This window comes from Rhinoraja longicauda, chromosome 2 (assembly GCF_053455715.1).
Source record: "Rhinoraja longicauda isolate Sanriku21f chromosome 2, sRhiLon1.1, whole genome shotgun sequence".
Lineage (NCBI taxonomy): Eukaryota > Metazoa > Chordata > Chondrichthyes > Rajiformes > Arhynchobatidae > Rhinoraja > Rhinoraja longicauda.
In genome coordinates, this window is record NC_135954.1 from 33168177 (window position 1) to 33189017 (window position 20841).

A 20841-nucleotide genomic window follows, 5' to 3' on the forward strand; every position below is an offset into this window, starting at 1 on the left:
CTAGCTGAGGTTTTCATTTGCGTTGTGGCTTTGAATCATGTAAGGCGGTTAGCTGTGGAATGCCCTGTTCAAAAGAGATCTGCTTCACAGCACAGGGTTTCAATTCCATTGTCAAGCACTAGTTCTGCATTCTAGTTTGGATATGCAACATGCATGCTAGCATGGCTCCTGAAGACCTGCTTGAGGAAAACTGATGGGTTGGGAAAGATTATTTTTTTCCTAGTGAGGGAGTCCAGGATTGCATTGCCTTATCATATTTCACACCTACATCCTTTTGTCTCCAGCCTTGTTGGCACTACCTTGTTTAACCTCCACCCATCTGGCAATCAACCCTGCATGCCCCTCTACTCCAACAATCTGAAGAAGGGACCGAACCCAAAACATCATCTGTCCTTTTTCCTCCACAGACACTGCCTGGGCTGCTGAGTACCTCCAGCATTTTGTTTTTCAGCTCAAGTTTCCTGTATCTGCAGTCCCTTGTGTCTCCATAATGTTGAAGGCTATTCTTCCAGGTTACATTATTGACTCAGTTTTTTCACTTGAATGAAAGAGTAACAGTTGGAAAAGATAGCTGGTGTGATTATGATAGAGTAGACATCCATTGCCTAGACTCATTCAGAATGTGACTTTAAATATATTTTCAATTTAAAATAGTTTAAAATATGAGCACAAGATTGCTGGGTTGGCTCATTAAGGGCATAGACTGTTTGTGCCTCCAGTCCCATTTTGGCTAAAGTTGGAGTATTACCTGTACAGTATTACCCTCGAAAAAGGTCCATCATACCAATTCAGAGTGGAGGATTGACCACGTTTTCTCAGGTGATGGACTCCAGGCCAACCAATCCACCATAGAACAGGATAGCATGGAATCGGGCCCTTCAGCCCACAATATCTGTGCCAAACATGATGCCAAGACCAATTCATATCTGCTTATACATAATCCATATTCCTCCATTACCTCCATGCCCATCCAAAATTCTACGGCTTTCCGCAGGGATCGGTGCTGGGTCCGCTACTCTTCACGTTGTATATTAATGATTTGGACAAGGGGATTGAAGGCTTTGTGACCAAGTTTGCAGATGATACGAAAATAGGTGGAAGGGCAGGTAGTGTAGAGAAAGTAGGGACTCTGCAAAAGGACTTGGACAGGTTGGGAGAGTGGGCAGAGAAATGGCAGATGGAATATAGTGCAGCAAAGTGTGGAGTCATGCATTTTGGTAGTAGGAATAAAGGTGTAGACTACTTTCTAAATAAGGAGTGAATCCAGAAATCAGAGGTGCAAAGGGACTTGGGAGTGCTGGTGCAGGATTCTGCAAGTTAATCTGCAAGTCGAATCGGTAGTAAAGAAAGCAAAATGAATGCAAGTGTTTATTTCAAGAGGGCTTGAATATAAAAACAGGGATGGAATGCTGAGGCTCTATAAGGCGTTGGAATATTGTGAGTAATTTTGGGCACCATATCTGAGGAAGGATGTGCTGGCTCTGGAGAGGGTCCAGAGGAGGTTTGCAAGAATGATCCCAGGAATGAGTAGGTTAACATACAGTGAGCATTTGTCAGCACCTCGAGGGAAGACTTCATTGAAACGTTCAGAATAGTGAAAGGCTTGGATAGAGTTGTTGTGGAGAGGATGTTTCCACTAGTGGGAGAGTCTAGAACTAGAGGTCATAGCCTCAAAATTGAAGACGTTCTTTTAGGAAGATGAGGAGAAGTTTCTTTAGTCAGAGGGTGGTGAACTTGTGGAATTCATTGCCACAGAAGGCTGTTGAGGCCGTCAGTGGATATTTTTAAGGCAGAGATAGAAAGATTTTTGAGTAGTACAGGTGACAGGGGTTATGGGGAGAATGGGGTTAGGAGAGTGAGATAGATCAGCCATGATTGAATGGCGGAGTAGACTTGATGGGCCGAATGTTCTAATTCTACTCCTATCACATAAAATGATGATCTTTTATGCCTCTATCGTATCTGCCTCTACCACAACCCCTGCAGCATGTTTCAGGCTCCCACCACTCTCTGTGTTTAAAGAAAAACGCACATCTCCTTTAAACTTTGCCCTCAAGCAGTTGATATTGCCATCCTGGGGAAAAGGTTTTGTTTACCCCATCTGTGCCCGCTCATAGTTTTACATCAGAAAATAAAACCTATTGGGCAGAAGGATACATTTTGAAACTGCCAAAAAAAGGTCACCTAAGAAAATGTAACAACTACTGAGGGATCACCCTGCTTTCTGTACCCAGTAAAATTCTCAACCAGGACATCCTCAACGGTCTTCAGGAAGCTGTAGACGAGAGACTACGGGATCAGCAAGCAGGATTCAGGAAGGATCGCTCATGCACAGACCACATAGCAACACTACGCATCATCATTGAACAGTCTATTGAATGGAACACGTCCCTGTACATCAACTTCATCGACTTTGAGAAAGCGTTTGACAGCTTAGACAGGACAACACTATGGTGCCTAATGGACCACTATGGAATTCCCACCAAGATCATAAACTTAATCGAGAACTCGTATGATGGAACCTCATGCAAAGTTATGCATGCAGGCCAGCTCTCCCAGAGCTTTAGTGTCAAGACGGGCGTCAAGCAGGATGTCTACTGTCACCATTCCTGTTCCTCCTGGCAATTGACTGGATCATGATGGAAACAACTGAAAGGAAAATAAATGGAATTCAGTGGACAGTGTGGGAACAGCTAGATGACCTTGACTTTGCAGACGACATAGCTCTCCTTTCACTCACACAGATACAAATGCAGGAGAAGACGGACAGACTCTTACAAGCTGCAACAAAACTTGGTCTTACACCCAATACGGCAAAGACACAGGTGATGAAGATCCACTCCAAAACCAGCAACCCTATCCTCATGCACACCACTGCCCTGGAGGAGGTAGAAACATTCACATACCTGGGCAGTGTTGTGGACACCATCAAAGGGGCAGATGCAGACATAAAAAGCAGAATCAATAAGGTTAGGGTGGTGTTTAACATGCTCAGGGAGATCTGGAGTTCAAAATACATCTCAGTCAACACCAAAATACGCATCTTTAATTCAAATGTGAAGCAGGTAATACTGTATGGATCAGAGACATGGAAAACAACAAAAACACACAACAGGCTGCAAACATTCATTAACACCTGCCTCAGGAGAATACTAAACATCTGGAGGAGAGACAAAGTAAGCAATGTGGACCTGTGCAAAAGAACAGCCAGGATACCATTGACTTACAAATTCAAAAGAGAAAATGGGAGTTGGATTGGACACACCCTCAGAAAACCTGCCACAAACATCACCCGGTAAGCCCTGAAATGGAACCCCCAAGGACAAAGAAAAAGAGGTCGCCCGAGAAACAGCTGGAGAAGAGGTGCCCAGGCAGAAATGTCTGGGAGTGGGCTCAACTGGGGAGATCTCGAAAGAATCGCCAACAACCGAGTGAGGTGGAGGACATTGTCAATGGCCTATGCTCGCTAGAGGAGCCAAGGGCCAAAGAAAAAAAAAACTATCAACAATTTTTAATATTGCAATTGAATACTACATTTCTACAGAAAATAATCACCAGGTCAGGCAACACTGATTTTTAACATTGCTGATGGGTACTTGCATACCCATGTTTTAGTATGTTACTTTGCAACTAAACTTAATTTTCATTTCCCACCCTTTTCCAACAGCATGAACAGATTAAATTCTCTGCCAAGAGGATTTGGATCCCTGCCAGCACTGGAGGTACTTGATTTGACGTACAACAATATGAATGAGAATTCCCTCCCTGGAAACTTCTTCTACCTCAGTAAGAACTTCCTATTTTTTCTAACTACTAATTTTACGACTTCTATAGATCAATATCCCACACGAGAAATTAGTGTGCAAAATTAAAGCACATGGCATTGGGGGTAGGGATTTAACATGGATAGAGAACTGGTTGGCAGACAGGAAGCAAAGAGCAGGAATTAATGGGTCCTCTTCAGAATGGCAGGCAGTGACTAGTGGGGTGTCACAAGGCTCAGTGCTGGGACCTCAGTTATTTTACAATATGTATTAACAATTTAGACGAAGGAATTAAATGTAACATCTCTAAGTTTACAGATGACACAAAGCTGGGTGGCAGTTTGAGCTGCGAGGATGCTATGAGGCTGCAGGGTGACTTGGATAGGTTGGGTGAGTGGGCAGTTGCATGGCAGATGCAGTAAAATGTTGATAAATGTGAGGTCATCCACATTGATGGCAAGAACAAGAAGGCAGATTATTATCTGAATGGTGTCAGACTAGAAAAAAGGGAGGTGCAACAAGACCTAGGTGTCCTTGTACATCAGTCACTGAAAGTAAGCATGCAGGTACAGCAGGCAGTGAAGAAAGCAAATGGCATGTTGGCCATCACAGCGAGAGGGTTTGAGTAGAGGAGCAAGGAGGTCCTATTGCAGGGACTGACATATGATGAAAGAATGGATCGACTGGGCTTATATTCACTGGAATTTAGAAGGAAGAGAGGGGATCTGATAGAAACATATACAATTCTTAAGGGATTGGACAGGCTAGATTCAGGAAAAATGTTCCCAATGTTGGGGGAGTCCAGAACCAGGGGTCACAGCTTAAGAATAAGTGGTAGGCCATTTAAGACTGAGATGAGGAAAAACCTTTTCGCGCAGAGAGTTGTGAATCTGTGGAATTCTCTGCCACAGAAGGTAGTAGAGGCCAATTCACTTGATGTTTTCAAGAGAGTTAGATATAGTTTTTAGGGCTAACAGAATTAAAGGATATGGGAGAAAGCAGGAACGTGGTACTGATTTTGGATGATCAGCCATGGTCATATTGCATGGCGATACTGGCCTCGAATGGCCGACCCCTGCACCTATTTTCTATGTTTCTATGATAGATGTGAAATTCAGAAGTTAATTTGCTGATATATGCTGTGTTTCATGTTCTTCCCTGCATATTCAGGTTGTCAGAAATTCAGAAATATATATATTTTTTTAAACTGAATGCCGGAAATCTGAAATCAAAACTGAAAATTCTAAGATCACTCAGCAGGTCAGGAGTATCTTTGATAAGAGAAACAATTAACATTTCAGGTTAAAAATCTTAATCTGAAGAGCATCTTCGACCTGAAACATTAACTATTTCTCTTTCCACAGATGCAGTCTGATCTGAGTGTTTCCAGTACTTTCTGTTTTTATTGTCCACATAGAAGACAGTTGAAAGGCGGGGCACTTTCATCATATTTCATTGAAATTTGTTTAATAACCTATTGCACTCAAGATTTTTAAATTTTGCTATACCAATCATAATGCTGCTTTAAAAAAAATCCTGTCATGTTGATTTGGTCTCCCAAATAAACCGGCTAGGTAGATGTAGAGTGGGGTGGTTCTGGGATGCCAGAATGCACCGCTGAGCCTACTGGAGACGTCGTGGGTCCAATCAGCGAAACGTCGATGAAAGTAGGTGCCCACTTGATAACCCCAATGACGTGTCTGCCTAGCCTTTCTCAACATCGGAGGAGCACAGGTTGAGTGCATAACCTCCCATCACCACCGGGAGCAAGTTGACATTTGGCACTTTGGATTTTTAACATCTTGTTCTGTGTATTTGGAAATAGGCCTCTCATTGCAAGACCCAGGATCTTAAACATTGTGTCATAATCATGGAAGCATTCTGTCTTCTTTTCTTAAATTTTGTAAATTATCATTGACTTGGAGAATTGAGTTTTTCTCTCCATTAATATTATTCAGACATAACGAAGCTTTATCTTTTCATCTTCTTTCTTTACACTTGAGTACAGTGGTGGTTTCTAATTAAAAATGTGCAAACCTTTATTCTTTTTCTCATTGCATATGTACTTGAGACTTTGCACATTGTGTGAATAGATTGCTGCTTTGTCATTTTGACCTAGCTGCTATTAAACCAAGTGTTTCAGGTGATATGAATATAATTCTATTGAATGTACAAATGGATGTGTTAATCCACCTGACTGAATGTGGTGAATCATCATTGCTTTAAAATGAATAAATGTAATCAAAATTTAAATCTATCTGGGTGTTCTGTGTAACTTGATTCTTTGCAATAAATTGCATTTAATATTGATGGGAGAAAATCTAACCATTCTTTTTCAAGTTCCTTTGTGCACCTGCATTGCATTGGTGTGAATGGCCTCAACAAAATAACTGTTATTTAATAGATTTTCTTTTTAGTTTTTAATTTATTATTTGGTTTAAAAAAATGTTTCCACTGCATCTTATTGCAAATGGTTTTAGCAATCATTTTCAAAACCTAGGACAAATTTGCATATGTTAGATATTAGACGAAAAATAACTATGTTCATCAACATGGCAGGTGTCTTGTGTACGGGACCATCACTAAAACATACCCAACCATAGGGGAAAAAAAGTAATTTCTATGTCCTATTATACACCACTTCTAATGACCACGAGGCAAATAGTTTCATTTCCAAAATGATATTTTGATATCTAAATAATCTCAGTAGTACTTAGTTTTGTTTAATTTAATATTGTCCCGTGAAAAGGTTTTTTGTTATGTGCTATCCAGCCAGTGAAAAGTCTACACATGATTGTAATCAAGCTGTCCACAGTGTACAGATACTGGATAAAGGGAATAACATTTAGTGCAAGATAAAGACCAGTAAAGTCCAATTAAATATAGACAGGGTCTACAATGAGATAGATGGTAGGTCAAGACTGCTCTATAGTTGGTGATAGGATGGTTCAGTTGGCCGATAACAGCTGTGAAAAAACTGTCTCAGAATCTGGAGATATGCATTTTGACACTTCTGTACCCCTTGAAAATGAAAACCACAAAACTGCCAATGCAAAACATTCAATATAAAGCAGAAAATGCTTGAAACACTCACCAGGTCAACCAGCATCTGTGGAAAAAGAAACAATATTAATGTTTCTGGACAAAGATCCTTTGTTATGCCAAAGTATTAATCCTTTCTATTAATTTATGAAAGTGGATTAAAATACTTTAAATTATAATTAGCCTTATCTGGTTAATACTGTTATTTGGTCTATTTCCAACAATATTTCATTTTGTAGGTTAATTATAAATTAGCTGTTAAATTCTTGATATAATTATGTGTAAACTAACGAGGAACACCTATATCTATTCTATGGAATACTGAAGACCTTTAACAGATAAGGTAATATGTCTGGTAACACAATCAATGTCCTTCTGGAATCGTATCAAAGCAGGTTTGTCAGTCTGGTGAGCCAGTTCTTTAAAGCCTGTTAAACCAAACTACCAAGAAAAAAACATCTAATTTGTAATTGATTTTTCCCCCCCGCCAACATAGAACTCCCCTAAGAAAATGCCCAAAATTAATCTCCAGCACAATTTTCCAAAATTTGACAATTTGCCAACCCATTTTTATTCCAAAACTATGCTATTTAAAGGCCAACGCTGAAACTGTACTCTTTTATCCTCTTTAAGATCTGTGACCTCAGTATTTCTGGACTGCTCTACCCCTTTGAGGTCAGTGTCAATAGCACGACCAATTTATTGGAAGTTCTTTGAACAAGTAACATATACTGTGTATAAAAAGACTAACCAGTGGATGCAGTATACATAGTTTTCCAGAAAGCATTTTATAAGGTACCACATTCACAGTTATTGGAGAAGATAAAAGCTTGTGATGTAGAAAATAGGCAAGCAAGCAGATAAAAGAGGAGGCATATGATTTTTTTGTCTGTTCGGCTGAACATAGCAAGTGGTGTGTCACAGTGATCATTGCTGGGTCCTCAACAATTTACAATTTAAATAAATGACCTGCTTGAAGATATTGAGGGAAAAGCTACTAAATTTAATGATGGCGCAAAGATAGGTAATAAATTAAGAGCGACCAGGAGAAATTGATATTTTATCTGAGTGGTTAAAAATGTAGCAAATGTAGTATCATGTAAAATTGGATATTTTGAAAGTAAATATGGAAAAACCAAGCTTTTCTATACCAGCTACATGTTCACTCCCATTTATCCCTTGGCCAGTATGAACAAGGTTTGGCTATTTATACTTTAGGTGTTTTTTGTTAAAATCATTGGCTGCCGGCTCAAGGTAGTCTCCAAACAAAATCACCGTGAAAGTCAACATCTCAATCCCTTCCTTGACACGGGTATCCATTTACATCTGTTTTAGATGTCCTTCAATCAAATATTCTTCCCTAAATTGTTCCTGTATCTGCTGGTTATCATAAACCTTTTATTTATTTTTTAACCTGCTCTGTTCCATAACTTGGAACTTATGCACTGGTAGGTGACCAAATGGAGGTTTAATTCATATAACAAAACACAAAGTGTTGGAGAAACACAACCGGCCAGGCAGCGCCTAAGGAGGAAATGTACAAACATTTTAGATTGGGACGCTTCTTCAGATTGAAATTTATTGCTCGAGATTCCAGTATCTGCAGTGTCTTGTATTTACTTTGATTTATTAAAACCAGATCTAGTTAAAAAATCAAAAGAATGGAGCAAATTTTTCTTTCAAACTAGAGAACACTGGGTGGTTAGTCAGCAGTGTGGTTAATGTTAAAGGTCTTAAATGGCTGTAAAGAAAATTATTTTGTATCTGCTTAAAAAATATATAAGTTGCAAACTGCAAATTTCATATTAAGTTATAATGGCAAAGGCCATAAAGATTTGTTGCAATAAATTGAGCTTACAATCGATCCTTCATCTATCTTTTTACAGGCAACAAGTATATATTATTACTGTGTGTTAATTGTGTCATTACCTGCAGGATGTGGTCACTTTCCTAGCCCTAGCATTAACACATAAAACCAGTTTGACCTGCTTGTTATTATTGGGTGCCGTGGGCATGTCAGAGACTTTTGCAAAGCCTAGGCTATTAATCAAGCTTGACTACTTTTATTGATTGAGCCTCAATGGTCTGGTTACATGCCATGCCATTTATATATTGCTGTTTAATTTGTAGCCACCTTGCGTGCACTCTATCTAAGTGACAACGATTTTGAAATCCTGCCGCCAGAAATTGCGAAGCTCACGAAGTTGCAGATAGTAAGTAATTTATCTAAATTTTTGAAAAATCAATTCGGGTTTTGCAGTTCTTGTAAGTTCTGAATGAAGTCAATTCAAGCAGCTGTGACATTTATTTTGTTGGAATAAACTGGTGTACCTGGCAATACACCCTTCTTTTAACAGTATATACTTGCCACAAATTAAGAGAGGAAACTAGCAATTATTTGCAAGCTGTTTCATTTGAAATGTGAATTGGTCTAAAAGATGTCCATTTTCAGATCAGCTTAAGGGACAATGACCTCATATCACTGCCAAAGGAGGTTGGGGACTTGACTCAATTGAAGGAGCTCCATATTCAAGGAAATCGACTGACTGTGCTTCCCCCAGAAATGGGTAAGAACAGAGGCCAGATTGCAGGCCTTAGTCCATATTACATTGTGCTTTGTTTACTGTTAATAAATAGAAACGTATAAAGTGAATACCGGATTTTTTAAAAGCTCAATTTGCATTCCTTGTTTTAAACAAATGATAAACTCTGTAAACTGAAGTAGTATTAAATTAAGTTGCTAGAATTAAAAACTCAGACATTTAAATTAATAGCTATAACAAAAATTGTTAATTGTAAAATTTGCATTTTTTTTCTACTGATTTCTCTCCTATTTTTTTCTAACTGGTCTTTTATCATAAAGGCAAATATTAATAGATATAATTTTAATTTCGTACTTGGCTTGGTGTTGGGATCAGGGAGTGGATCGCTGCATCAACACTCCCTTGTCAGTTCAGATAATTTTCATGCACAGCAGTACTGTGAAAATGAGAATTAAATGGTTCTTTGGAAGCCCCCCCTTCTTTGTGGAATGACTGAAGGAATGGATTATCTCACTATACTGTAGGAAAGAAAACTGCAGATGTTAGTTTAAATCGAAGGTAGACACAAAATGCTGGAGTAACTCCGCGGGTTAGGCAGCATTAGAGAGAAGGAATGAGTGACATTTCGGGTCGAGACCCTTCTTCAGACTGATGTTAGGGGAGGGGCCAGGACAAAGATAGGATGTAGTAGGAGGCAGGAAGACTAGTGGGAGGACTGGGAAGGGGGAGGGGGAAAGAGAGGGACAGAGGAACTAACTGAAGTTAGAGAAGTCAATGTTCATACCGCTGGGGTGTAAACTGCCCAAGCGAAATATAAGATGCTGTTCCTCCAATTTGCGCTGGGCCTCACTATGACCATGGAGGAGACCCAGGACAGAAAGGTCAGACTGGGAGTGGGAGGGGGAGTTGAAGTGCTGAGCCACCGGGAGATTAGGTTGATTAAGGCGGACTGAGCGGAGGTGTTGAGCGAAACGATCGCCGAGCCTGTGCTTGGTCTCGCCGATGTAAAAAAGTTGACATCTGGAACAGTGGATACAATAGATGAGGTTGGAGGAGGTGCAGGTGAACCTCTGCCTCACCTGGAAAGGCTGTTTGTTTCCTTGGATGGAGTCAAGGGGGGAGGTAAAGGGACAGGTGTTGCATCTCCTGCGGTTGCAAGGGAAAGTACCTGGGGAGGGGTGATTTGGGTGGCAAGGGTCAAGTGGTCCAGGGAGTTACGGAGGGAAAGTTGGATTTAAAAAAAAATCTCTGCGGAAAGTTGGATTTAAAAAAAAATCAGAAACCAATGCAGTGGCTACTTGGTGATTTAGAAAATGCATTTTTTTCCAATTGTCATACAGCAAAGAAGAACGTGGGTTTGGATCATGTAGGAGTTCGAATTTTCCATTTTGTAACCCACCTCTTCCATTTTCTCTACTGATCCACTTCTATTTTAACAGGTCACCTGCTGGCATGTTTTGTGTAATTTACATATTTTGTTTTAACCAGGTGTTTAGGTATTAGGTAAAATGGGACAAGAAAGAAAATGGACATGGCACCTCTTGGGCCCTATGTTATTTAGGTCCAATATATTTTACGAATCACATTTTCTCCTGGTATAGAAGGCCATTCAGCACATCAAGTCAATGCCCATCAGGGCAAACACGTCAATTTATTCCTCTACTTATTTTCTGTGTACCTTGCTGTCAGCTTATCCATCTTTCAGGCAGAGAGTATTATTGTCAGGCAGGCAGTGTCGCTGGATGGCTGCTGGACAAAACCCTGCTGTCAACTTGATAAATTTTAATTGCTGCAGGACCCAAATGTTTAGGCTTCTTTTGCAGAACTCCTTATTGGGATTATTATTTCTGGAACATCTAGTTCTTAGCGTATTGACAGATTTGTAGCTACCATCAGCTGACGTGCGAAGCTTGAACTCCGCCCCAACAGTGAAGTAATGCAATGCATCACAAAACTTAGATGCACAACATCTGTCTGTGACCTCTGAAGTCTATTTCTATCCTGATAAACTAATTACTGCACTAAAAAGTTTTATATCGTCCACAAACTTTGGAATACGATCACAGTTTGGGCCCATGTCAAGCGTGGTTGTAAAGGTGTTTCCAAAATATATTTGGAAAGCCCACATACAATATGCATGAAATATACTCTTGAGCACTATTATTGCATTAGAAATGTTGTAGCAAGGTGCCCGGGTAAATATGAAGTCAATGGGTGTAATTGTGAAACCCCCCCAAATACCATGCATCCTACCCTCTGGACATCACTGCAGGAGTTCCTCAGAGCAATTTTCTCGGCCTAATTATCTGCATGTATTTATCAATTTTGCGCCAAGGGCCTGTTTTTGTGTTGTGCTGTTCCTTTCTTCTATCACAAAGTGAGAAGTGGAGATGATCGCATTATGTTGAATTCCACTTGTAACCGTTCGGCAAATGAAAAAGTCCATGTGAGCATGCTATATGGCCTAGCCAATTTCCTGGCATGGGCTGATAAATAACAGGTTGCACATGTGACAAATGCCCATCTCAAAGATACAGTGTAACCACCTTCACTTGACATTCAATAGTCCACCATCAATAATACCACTGAGCTCAACTACATGTTTGTAGGCGCAGAATGGTTTTAACAACCAGTTTAAAAGTATTTCCAAATAGAATTTTGGCTGTTTTGGTCATTGATCAATATCTCGTATGGCAAATTAAAATATAGTACAGCCCACCACTGCATTCTAGGTCTTGTGATGCTCATATTGAGTAATTTGAGTAAAGGTGAATTTCATGCAATTCTTACAACATACCAAAGGAATTTTTAATTTTTTTAAACTTAAGACTGAAGAATTAACGGATGAGCTTTTTAAAGACAATTGAGGTTTCTCATTACTGAATTCACATCGTGCCAGACATAAAGTAGCAAGTGATGATACCATGAATTGCTGCAAGGTTAGCTGTTTGATTAGTCCCATTATATCATATCATATCATATATATACATTGCTTAGTCTTTATTTATAGGTCACAATTCTGAAGTACAAAGTCCCTTCTTCCAAATCTAGACAGCTGCTTTGACAAGGTTTTATGGAGGGCCATGAAGCCTTTGATTGAAAATATGGCAGTATTCGATATAGAGAAAAAAATGTGAAAATGGTTACTGAAAATACCATATGACACCACACTTGCAATATAAGCTTGATGATAAGTTGACCTTCTGCTGGAATTTTTTTATAACCATTTTACAGAAGCATTCACTAGACATCACTCTCCATCCCCAAGGCAATTTTGTGTTATTGCACATATCATTCACTATTAGAACCTGTGGAGCCAAACGGTTTGGCTGTGAAACTTCATTAGATTTGCGCCTGAAATTCAATGGTAGAAATTTTGATTTCCCCAGAATATTCACATATCATCAATCTTGAATTTGTGCAGGTGGAGGGTTTTAATAGTATGAATCATACTTCAAAGTAGATAGTAAGTTTTAACCACCAAGTGACTGATACATGTCCAAAATGATTACTACATAAAGCTACAATTAAGAATATTGATGATTGGTTAAATTTAGTATTTAGTTTGTCAGGATCTTAAAAATGTTTTAATATTTAGTGCAGCTGCTTGATGTGTCATCTTAAATCTTTGTCTTTTTCAGAGCAGTATGTTAATCTTTGGGGATAGCAAATTATTTAAAGTGAAAATTAGTATTTGGCTGCTGCAAGGAACCTGCGGTCTTTCTATTAGAAAGGTCATGCATGTGCATCTGATCCTGTCTAGCCAGAAACTGCAAAAGAACGTGTACCAGGGCAGCACAGCAGCATGGTTAGTATAGCCGCTGTTTCACAGGTCCAGTGACCCAGGTCCAGTCCTGACCTCTGATGTCTTTGTGGAGGTTTCATGTTCTCCCTGTGACTGCATGGGTTTCCCCACAGATGCTCCAGTTTCCCCTCACATTGCCAAATGTATGCAGGTTGGTAAGATAATTGGCTACTGCAAATACTGTGTAAGGGAGTTGATGGAACAGGGGTAGAATAAAATGAAAATGCTTACTGGACTGTTAGATTTTCAGTAATAGATTACGAATGGACTCTGTCTCTTTGAGATTGCCAACTCAGCAATTAAATATAAGAGAGAATTCATACCCTCCAAGAACAACTAGAATCCATGTATAATTTTATTCGTAGCTGTGTGACAGACAAAATCTCAGGAGTGCCCTGCTGAGTTACTCCAGCATTTTGTATCTATTTTTGGTGTAACCCATCATCTGCATTTCCTTCTGACATGTACTATAATTTTATTCATATTGGTTATGCCAATAAGAATCATAGTCAGAGATTTTGTAAAACAGTATGGGGCAACCATGGGATTAGGGCAAGGTTGGCAAGGTTGGCAGGGTTAGGGAACCCTGGTTGACGAGGGTAATTGAGACCCTGGTCTGGAAAAAGACGGAAGCCCCTGACAGATATAGGCAGCTGAGATCAAGCAAGATTTCTGAGGAGTATAAGAGATGTGGGAAGGTAAGTTAAGAGGGAAATTAGAAGGACATAAAGAAGACATGAGTGATCCTTGGCAGATAAGGTAAAGTAGTATCCTTAGAGTTTCTTTATTGAGAAAAAGTGTAATTCAGGAAAGAATAGGTTTCTGTAAGGATCAGTCTGATCATATATGTGTGGAGCCAAGAGAGATGGGCAAGATCTTAAGTGAACACTGTATTTCTTAAGTGACTTAAGTGAAGTCTGTGCCACGGAGAAGCTCATGAAAATAAGGAATTCAGGGAAGGGAAATGCTGAAATATATTAACATTACAAAAGAGGGTGCATTGGCAGTTTTGAGTTGCATAAAGGTGGATAAATTCCCGGGTCCTGACCAAGTGTACTCTTGGACATAATGAAAAGCACGGAAATAAATTATTGTAGAGATCTTGGTATCTTCCTTTGCCACAGGAGAGTTGTGGAAGACTGAAAGGTGGCTAATGATGTGCCTGCATTTGAGACAGGATGCAATGTTAAGATGGGGATCTACAGGCCAATGATCCTGATGTCATTGGAGGTTAATTACATGGCAGGATTCTGCGAGAGAAAATCCAACTGCATTTGAAAAGGCAGTCTCTGTTTATGGATAGTCAGCATTTCTTTGCGTGTTGGAAATCTTGTCTCGCTAATTTGACTGAAGCTTTTGAAGCGGTGACAAAGAGGTTTGATGAGGGCAGGTTTTCTGACCTACTAGGTAACAAAGTTTTTGACATGGCCCCGGCTTGGTAGACTGGCCCAGAGATAATATGAGATCCAAGGTGAGCTCGCCAGTTGCATACAAAATTGCCTTGGAGGAAGGAGTCAGAGGGTGGTAGTGGAGGGTTGTTTACATAATGGAGTCTAGGCCCTTGGTTACTTTTCATCAAAGATAATAGAGCAGAGCAAGATGGACCACTTGACCCTAAAAACTGTAGTATGCCATGGCGCCATTTTAGGAGGCAGAAACATTTAAAAAGAAAAATAACAAAAATCTGTGAATTGATAGATGATATATATTCTGCATTTTAATGGTATCATCACACTTACTGTTCCCCCAAAACACTTATCACACGGCAAGAGGCATAGCGAACAGCGGGTTTTGCTTACTAAAATGGCGGACGTTATGCTCCGTTGCGTACTACACTTCAAAATAGGCGATTTCAACGGAGTGGTTCATCTGGCTCCTCTAGTATCCTCTAGTAGCCAGCACCGCCATTCAATATCGTCATGGCTAAAATCAGTATCTCGATCCTGCTTTTTCCCCATATCCCTTGATTCCTTTAGTCCTAAGAGCTAAATCTAACTCCCTCTTGAAAACATCTAGTGAATTGGCATCTACTGTCTTCTGTGGCAGTTTTTCCTCATCTCAGTCCTAAATGGCCTACCCCTTATTCTTAAACCCTGACCCCTGGTTCTGGACTACCCCAACACCGGGAACATCTTTCCTGCATCTAGCCTGTCGAAACCTTTAATAATTTTATTTGTTTCTATAAGATATCCTCTCATCCTTCTAAATTTCAGTGAATACAAGCCCAGTCGACCCACTCTTTCATCATATTTCTGTCCCGCCATCCCAGGAATTAACCTGGTGAGCCTACTCTGCACTCCCTCAATAGCAATAATGTCCTTCCTTAAATTAGGAGACCAAAATTGCACACAGTACTCCAGGTGCGGTCTCACCAGGCCCCAGTAGAAAACATAGAAAAATAGATGCAGGAATAGGCCATTCGGCCCTTTGAGCCAACATCATCTAAAATCAGTACCCCATTCCTGCTTTTTCCCATATCTCTTGATTCCTGTAGCCTTAAGAGCTAAATCTAACTCCCTCTTGAAAACATCCAGTGAATTGGCCTCCACTGCCTTCTGTGGCAGAGAATTCCACAGATTCACAACTCTCTGGGTGAAAAGCTTTTCCTCATCTCAGTCCTAAATGGCCTACCACTTCTCACAACCTCACATTTATCCACATTATACTGCATCTGCCATGCATCTGTCCACTCACCCAACATATCCAAATCACCCTGCAGCTTCATAGCATCCTCCTCGCAGCTCACATTGCCACCCAGCATTCAGTCATTCGAAAACTTGGAGATGTCCCTCGTCTAAATCATTAATATATATTCTAAATAACTGGGTTCCCAGCACCGAGCCATGTAGCACCCCACTAGTCACTGGCTGCCATTCTGAAAAGGACCCATTAATTCCTACTCTTTGCTTCCTGTCTGCCAACCAGTTCTCTATCCATGTCAATAACCTACCCACAATACCATGTGCTCTAATTTTGCACACTAATCTCTTGTGTGGGATCTTGTCAAAGGCTTTTTGAAAGTCCAGATACACCCCTTCCACTGGCTCTCCCTTCACCATTCTACTTGTAACATCCTCAAAATATTCCAGAAGATTAGTCAAACGTGATTTTCTCTTCATAAATCCATGCTGACTTTGACTGATCTTGTCACTGCTTTCCAAATCCGCTGCTTTAACATCTTTAAAAATCGACTCAAGCATCTTCCCCACTACCGATGTATGGCTAACTGGTCTATAATTCCCCGTTTTCTCTCTCCCTCCTTTCTTAAAAAGTGGAGTTACATTGGCTACCCTCCAGTCCACAGGAACTGATCCAGAGTCGAGAGAACATTGGAAAATGATCACCAATGCATTCATGATTTCTAGGGCCACCTCCTTAAGTACTCTGAGATGCAGACCATCAGGCCTTGGGGATTAATCTGCCTTCAGTCCCAACAGTTTGCCTAACACCATTTCCTGACTAATGTGGTTTCCTTGCAGTTCCTCCCACTAGATCCTCGGTCCCCTGGTATTTCTGGGAGATTGTTTGTGTTTTCCTTAGTGAAGACAGAACGAAAGTACTCGTTTAACTGTTCTGCCTTTTCATGACAGATAGAGAAAAGAGCAAAGGGATAGCAATGTACAAGTATGTTTGTGGTTAAATCTGATGTTCAGCCACAAGGTGGCAACATCAGAAAGGATTCTGTAAAGGAAAAAAGTTTTTCTTCATCGTATGCAACTTCAAAGTTCTCTGCTGTCATGAAATGAGTTGCCGCCCTGAAAAGCCAGCATGAGATTGAGGAAGAAGATGTTCAGAAGTGAAGACAGTTGAAAATAAAAGAACAACTGAGAAGAAAGAAAGAACAGATGAGACTAGATGAACAATTGAAAGGCTGGGAATTGTTCCTTGAAAAGATCAGGGGACAAGAGAAGATACCATCAGATTCACTTTTTGGGCCATCCAGGCAGCTAAGCCATTCCCAACTGTCAAAAACTCTACTTTTGCTAAGCCAAGAGAAAGGCAGCAACTAAGAGGAAACAATTTTGCAACAACTGCTAAAACCACAGGAGCAAGGAAATCTGACAACAAAGGGAATGAAAAGGGACATACCTATCCCCAAGCCACAAGGTTCTTGTTTGTTCTGTAACAAAAGTGGTCACACATTGGGGTGGTGTTGGCAGATCAAAAAGAAAGAGCATAAAGAAAGAATAGACTTCTTAAAGGAGAAGGGAATCTGTTTTGGATGTTTGAAAATAGGTCACATGAGCAAAGACTGCAAGAGTCGCTTGGCTTGTGATGTGTGCAAAGAAAATCATCCTGAAATACCTCACGTTGGCGAAAAGGACAAAGAAAAGAAACCAGAACAAACAGAACAGAATGAAAAGCCAATTGCGAGTGATGCTGTTCTCCCATCTCAAATATGTGGGCATATTGGGCCGGTGATGAAACCTGCATCTTCTCCATTGCATCAGTATGTGGAGAGTCACAAAGGGAGTACAGTGTTGCAAACATACGCATTTTTGGATTATGGAAATTCATCTACCTTCTGCACAGAAAGCATGATGAGAAGGCTGAACATCACAGGACCAAAGACCAACATATTCCTGGTACCATGAATCAAGTGAAGCATGTGACAAGTCGTCTTATCTCAGGTTTGGAAATATCTAGTCTGGACATAGACGATTTTATTCAACTATCAGATGTGTTCACATGTAAGACCATGCCTGTTTCTCAGCTAAACATTCCCAGCCAAGAAGACCTGAAACAATGGCCTCACTTGAAGGATATCAAGATTCCTGAAATAGACTGGTATTGACCCACTCAATGGGACAAATACTTCAAAGGAATTGGAACCCTCGGAGCTGGTCAACAGCCAAGAGGATGGACCAAACGCTATGAAAACCCTACTGGGATGGGTCATTTATGGTCCCCTGAGAAGAGACCTTGACAGCAATGGCTGCCCAGCAATGGCTGCCCTGCTGCTGATGTCAATCGAATATCCATTGCAAACCTAGAGGAGCTACTGGTCAAACAATACAATCACAACTGCAGTGAAAGAACCAGCAAGGAGGCAGAAGAAATGTCCAGAGAAGAAGTCCCACGTTACCATCAATCACCCATGTTCTAGTTCTTAGTCTTTTTAGGTCATAGTCTTTTTCCTAGGATAGTAGAGTTTAGAACTAAAGAACATGGGTTTAAGATGAGAGGGTAAATATTTGAAGGAGACCCGTGGAGCAAGTTTTTCCACAGAAATTTTGAGAGTACAGAGTCTTTATGTCCCTGTTCGGTGGAAAGGAAAGAATAATAATTTGAAAGAGCCGTGGTTTTCCAGGGAAATTGGACACTTGGTTCGGAAAAAGAGGGAGATATACAATAAATATAAGCGGCAGGGAGTAAATGAGGTTCTTGAGGAATATAAAGAATGTAAAAGGAATCTTAAAAAGGAAATTAGAAAAGCGAAAAAAAGATATGAGGCTGCTTTGGCAAGTAATGTAAAAGTAAACCCCAAGGGGTTCTACAGATATGTCAATAGCAAAAGGATAGTGAGGGATAAAATTGGTCCATTAGAGAGTCAGAGTGGACAGCTATGTGCTGAGCCGGAAGAAATGGGGGAGATATTAAACAATTTCTTTTCTTCGGTATTTACCGAGGAGAAGGATATTGAATTATGTGAGGTATGCGAAACAAGTAGAGTAGTGATGGAAATTAGGAGGATTAAAGAAGAGGTGGTACGGACACTTTTGAAGAATATAAAAGTGGATAAGTCTCCAGGTCCTGATAGGATATTCCCTAGGACATTGAGGGAAGTTAGTGCAGAAATAGCAGGGGCTATGACGGAAATATTTCAAACGTCATTAGAAACAGGGATGGTGCCGGAAGATTGGCGCATTGCGCATGTTGTGCCTTTGTTTAAAACAGGTTCTAAAAGTAAACCTAGCAATTATAGACCTATTAGTTTGACGTCTGTGGTGGGAAAATTAATGGAAAAGATACTTAGGGACAATATATATAATTATTTGGATAATCAAGGCCTGATTAGAAACAGTCAACATGGATTTGTGCCTGGAAGGTCATGTTTGACTAATCTTCTTGAATTTTTTGAAGAGGTTACCAGGGAAATTGATAAGGGCAAGGCTGTGGATGTTGTCTATATGGACTTCAGTAAGGCATTTGACAAGGTTCCACATGGAAGGTTGATTAAGAAGGTTAAATCGTTGGGTATTAATAGTGAGGTTGCAAGATGGATTCAACAATGGCTGAATGGGAGATACCAGAGGGTAACGGTTGACAATTGTATGTCAGGTTGGAGGCCAGTGTCTAGTGGAGTGCCCCAAGGATCTGTGTTGGGTCCACTGTTGTTTGTCATTTACATTAATGATCTGGATGATGGTGTGGCAAATTGGATTAGTAAATATGCAGATGATACTAAGATAGGTGGAGTAGTTGATAGTGAGGTAGATTTTCAAAGTCTACAGAGAGACTTGGGCCTTTTGGAAGGGTGGGCTGAAAGATGGCAGATGGAGTTTAATGCTGATAAGTGTGAGGTGCTGCATTTTGGCAGGACAAATCAAAATAGGACGTACAGGGTAAATGGTAGGGAATTGAGGAATGCAGTGGAACAGAGGGATCTGGGAATAACTGTGCATTGTTCCCTGAAGGTGGAATCTCATGTGGATAGGGTGGTGAAGAAGGCGTTTGGTATGCTTGCCTTTATAAATCAGAGCATCGAGTATAGAAGTTGGGATGTAATGTTGAAATTGTACAGGGCATTGGTGAGGCCGAATCTGGAGTATGGTGTGCAGTTCTGGTCGCCAAATTATAGGAAGGATGTCGACAAAATGGAGAGGGTACAGAGGAGATTTACTAGAATGTTGCCTGGGTTTCAGCACTTAGGCTACAGAGAGAGGTTGAACAGGTTGGGTCTTTATTCTTTGGAGCGTAGAAGGTTGAGGGGGGACTTGATAGAGGTTTTTAAAATTTTGAGAGGGACGGACAGAGTTGACGTGGGTAGGCTTTTCCCTTTGAGAGTGGGGAAGATTCCAACAAGGGGACATAGCTTCAGAATTGAGGGACAAAGGTTTAGGGGTAACATGAGGGGGAACTTCTTTACTCAGAGGGTTGTGGCTGTATGGAATGGGCTTCCGGTGGAAGTGGTGGAGGCTGGCTCGATTTTATTATTTAAGAGTAAATTGGATAGGTATATGGATAGGAGGGGATTGGAGGGTTATGGTCTGAGTGCAGGTAGATGAGACTAGGTCAGGGAGAATGGTCGGCGTGGACTGGCAGGGCCGGACAGGCCTGTTTCCATGCTGTAGTTGTTATATGTTATATGTTATAAGGTATGAGTTGCCAGAAGAAATGGTAGATGCGCTATAACTACAATATTAAAACTCATTTAGGCAAGTTCATGGAAAAGAAGGATTTAGAGGGATGTTGGTCAATTGTCGGCATCTGGGACCAGGTCAGGAAGGTATCTCAGTCAGCATGAGCAAGTAGGGCTGAAGGTCTTATTTATGTACTGTACACCTCTGACTTCTACAACATTTTAAAAGAACAAAACTTGCATATTCATATGTTGGGTTAAATTTTCTGTGCTCAAAAACAGATGAGTACGAAGGAAATTCACCCTACTACATTATTTTAAGTAGATGAGGAAAAAGAGGTTCCCGGCCGCGTATTGATAATGATGATTCAAACAACTGTTGAA

General features: G+C 40.5%; 1 protein-coding gene across 3 annotated transcripts in view; it reads left to right on the top strand.

Moving 5' to 3' along the window:
- Positions 1 to 20841, top strand: part of rsu1 (Ras suppressor protein 1) — a 167241-nt gene that overhangs the window by 79367 nt on the left and 67033 nt on the right. For all 3 annotated transcript variants that reach the window (XM_078416664.1, XM_078416679.1, XM_078416671.1), the window contains exons 5-7: positions 3668 to 3786; positions 8937 to 9019; positions 9259 to 9373. In XM_078416664.1, the coding sequence (XP_078272790.1) occupies positions 3668 to 3786; positions 8937 to 9019; positions 9259 to 9373 (317 nt within the window). The remainder of the gene's footprint in view (positions 1 to 3667; positions 3787 to 8936; positions 9020 to 9258; positions 9374 to 20841) is intronic.